General features: G+C 45.6%; 1 protein-coding gene across 1 annotated transcript; it reads right to left on the reverse strand.

The window, feature by feature from the left end:
* Positions 1-222: 222 nt before the first annotated feature.
* Positions 223-1,371, reverse strand: LOC311048412 (beta-1,3-galactosyl-O-glycosyl-glycoprotein beta-1,6-N-acetylglucosaminyltransferase 3-like; the record flags this gene model as incomplete). The annotated part of the gene is made up of 1 exon (XM_084061670.1): positions 223-1,371. The coding sequence occupies one exon, from the start codon at positions 1,369-1,371 to the stop codon at positions 223-225; it is 1,149 nt and encodes a 382-aa protein (XP_083917796.1).
* Between the last annotated feature and the right edge of the window lie 1,764 nt (positions 1,372-3,135).

Below are 3,135 nucleotides of genomic sequence, written 5' to 3' on the forward strand. Positions count from 1 at the left end.
AATGCATATCATGGTGTGTTAACTTAGTCAACTGTTTTAGAGTGACTTAAACTCTATGTATTAGAATAGGGCTATGGGCGTGAACTAATCACTGGGCTACACCAGTTCTGTGGGAAGCTGCTGGAGATGATTGGCCGGTCAAGGAAAGGGGCGGGCACACGTTGATGCAACAATGCATCATTTATGCAAAAGCCACTCATTTCAGCCACTCATAATTTCAGACTATATTTCATGCAATGCTTTCATACGGAGAATTGACTCGATACATCTTATAGCAATGTCGTCAACTTCCGGATCAAACTTGTTCGCCATGAGGTGATGCTGTTGAAATATCCACTGGAGATCACCAGCCCCATACACACACAGATCTCTTCTAACCGTCGAAGTGCATGCATGGTACGGGGCCACCTTTCCAGCCGCATGGCCACTCCAAAGCACCAGGCGAGCGATGGCTTGCATGTCAGACCGGTGGTACCTACTGTGCCCAGGCTCTGACCCAGGCACGGAGCTCATCCTGTTCAGACTGGCCCACAGATGTTCATCTGGGCTATACGTGTCGCGGTTCCACTCCATAAACCTCTGAATCTCTTCGTTCTCCAGCACGTGTTTCACAAAGCCTCTAGTGACCACAAAGTAAGCATTGCCAGAGAACATGGGGATTGGCGGGGGGGTTTTCCTGATTCCTGTGATTTCCACCCAGGTATTGCTGGTATACACAGTATCGGGGACTTTGTGATGGTACTGCCAGCGGTGCTTCTTGTTGTCTGGCACATCCTGAGACTCCAAATTGTTCTTTCCATTGAGCATCTTCAGCGCCTGAACCATTTCTGCGTTGGTCTTGATGGGGAGGTCTGAGCCACAAGTGTTGAGCAGGTACCTCCACTGGACGGGGGACGTCATTAGGTCTTTCATGCAGTTTAAATCCGCTTGCACTCTTGACCAGGATGCGTAAACCACCCTTTCTAGTGTACTGGCTATGAAGACGTTAGGGAAACAGGAAACGATTGCCCTCACAGCGTTATGGAATCCCTCTGGGGACTTTGCGTCCACGTGCACACAGTAGACGTTCTGAGGGTTGTAAACGGCTCGCAGGAGTCTCTCAAACATCTCGACATCTGCGTGAATCACCATGGAGTAGGCAATGGGAAAGTCACTCTCCTCCGCGCTGAGCGGAACTGTGATGAACCCTCTGTCTTCTATGTAAGCTTTACAGTCCTTTGTCATGCTAAGGTAGGACTCCTCTGAGAGTCTCTTCTTAGGATCCAGGAGCTGAGCAATCTCATCTTTTTTGCCCACCATGTCTCCGTGGATGATGCCAGAGCAGACCGGGAGGTCATCAAAGTATTCTTTTGGTACTCTGTGGCCAGTCATTGAGGGCCACTCAGAGGCAGAATGGTTGTTCTTGCAGAAGGTGAAAGAGTAGTGTACTCTACATGTATGCATGTAGTAAACAAACAAGCCCAGTCCCAGTAAAGTCGTCAGTCCCAGTAAAGTACTTCTACTAAACAACCGCCCTGGAAAGAAGGCTTTTGGGTACATCTTTCTCTGGTCTCCTGGTTTGGTTTCGGTCTACAGCTACTATATGAGTCAGTCCAGGCTGGAGCTGTGCTCTGAAAATAGCCGAAAAGATGTTTGCCCGCTAATAGGCTGGAAGGCTAAATGTCAGTTAATAGGACAGCTATCCGGTTCCAGATATCCTTGATTGACAGACACCAGGCCAAGCGTCGCCTTATATGAAATTGCTGTGAGATGTCTACATCTGATCACTGTGTCACTATGTCGAAATGGACTATAACTATAACGAAATGGACCGAGTATGCCCATGTATGGACGAAATGGGGACGGACAAAGCCTCATGTAGGCCGACCCCTTGGGTCTGGCAAAAAAGTGAAAATAGCTGATCTACAAGTATCACCACGCTTTGTGAGCTTGTAGATCAGCTATTCTAGAATTTAATCTAAGTTGTTCAAATTTGATTAGAATTAATTTTGCTCTCCCCCCCAAAAAATATGGGTCAAAAGTTTGGGAATCGACATCTGCTACAGAGGAGCTGTCCAGAGACATCATACTGGCAACGTGGGAAGGCAGTCATGCTGCCAAGCAGAAGGATGTGGCTTATGTCGCTGTCCTGAACCTGTCACACGATAGCTCAACCTCCCAGTCACCAGAGCTGCTCCCAACCATCCCCCATGATGAGCTCATTAAATCTCAACGAGATGATCCAGCCATCAGTCAAGTCATCAGGCTGAAAGAGACCTCCAACACCTAAATACAGTGGTGGCAACACTAGGATAGTCCCACTGTGTGTAGAGTTACTTTGAAAACTTGGATTCAACCAAGAAATAATTGTCCATTCTTGTCCATGCTGGTTCATATGAGAAACATTCTTTTTACAAAAATATCATCTTCAAAATAAAAACGAAAATAAATACACAAACAACATAAATGTGACCATACATTTTGTGTGCGTCACACAACCATGAGAAGAACCACTGTTCCAACCTCATAAGCCACATCACCCTATCGTCCCTATTCTGGGGCCGACCATTCGGTGAAAGAATGACGATCCACAAGCTTGCAACACGTCCCGTTGCAACGTGTTATGAGCGTGTAGATCTCGGTTTTGTTCCGGGCATGTTACAATATATGACGGATTTACTCTTTTAATGTTTTTTGATAAATGAATGCCCTATTTCACCATTCAGGATTGTCGAACAAAAGTAGTGAAAATAGCAGATCTACAAGCTCACGATGCGAGCCGTTTGTAGATCGGCTAATTTCACAATTTTTAAAACATTTTTAAAATAATAATAAGAAAGTAACGGTTTTGGGCATACATGGTTTACAGCAACAATATATTTTTAGATGCCCAGAATAGGGACGCTATAGGGTTCATACAGTTAAACAATACTCTACGCAATAAATAAATAAATGAAAACCACCGTAGCTTCAACCCTGAAGGCAGAGTTGTTAAATAATGCCCTTTATTAGTCACAATGGATGACAACGCTAAGCAAATGCCTGCTGGCATGCATGGGGCTGATCTCCACTCGTATACAGTACAGTAATAACATTTTACTGCGGATTACTGGGTTTTACTGTGAGCTGCAGACGGAGAGAGACGTCCCGCTGGGG

The sequence above is a fragment of the Gymnoscopelus microlampas genome (genome assembly GCF_963454915.1).
Source record: "Gymnoscopelus microlampas genome assembly, chromosome: 7".
Classification (NCBI taxonomy): Eukaryota; Metazoa; Chordata; class Actinopteri; order Myctophiformes; family Myctophidae; genus Gymnoscopelus; species Gymnoscopelus microlampas.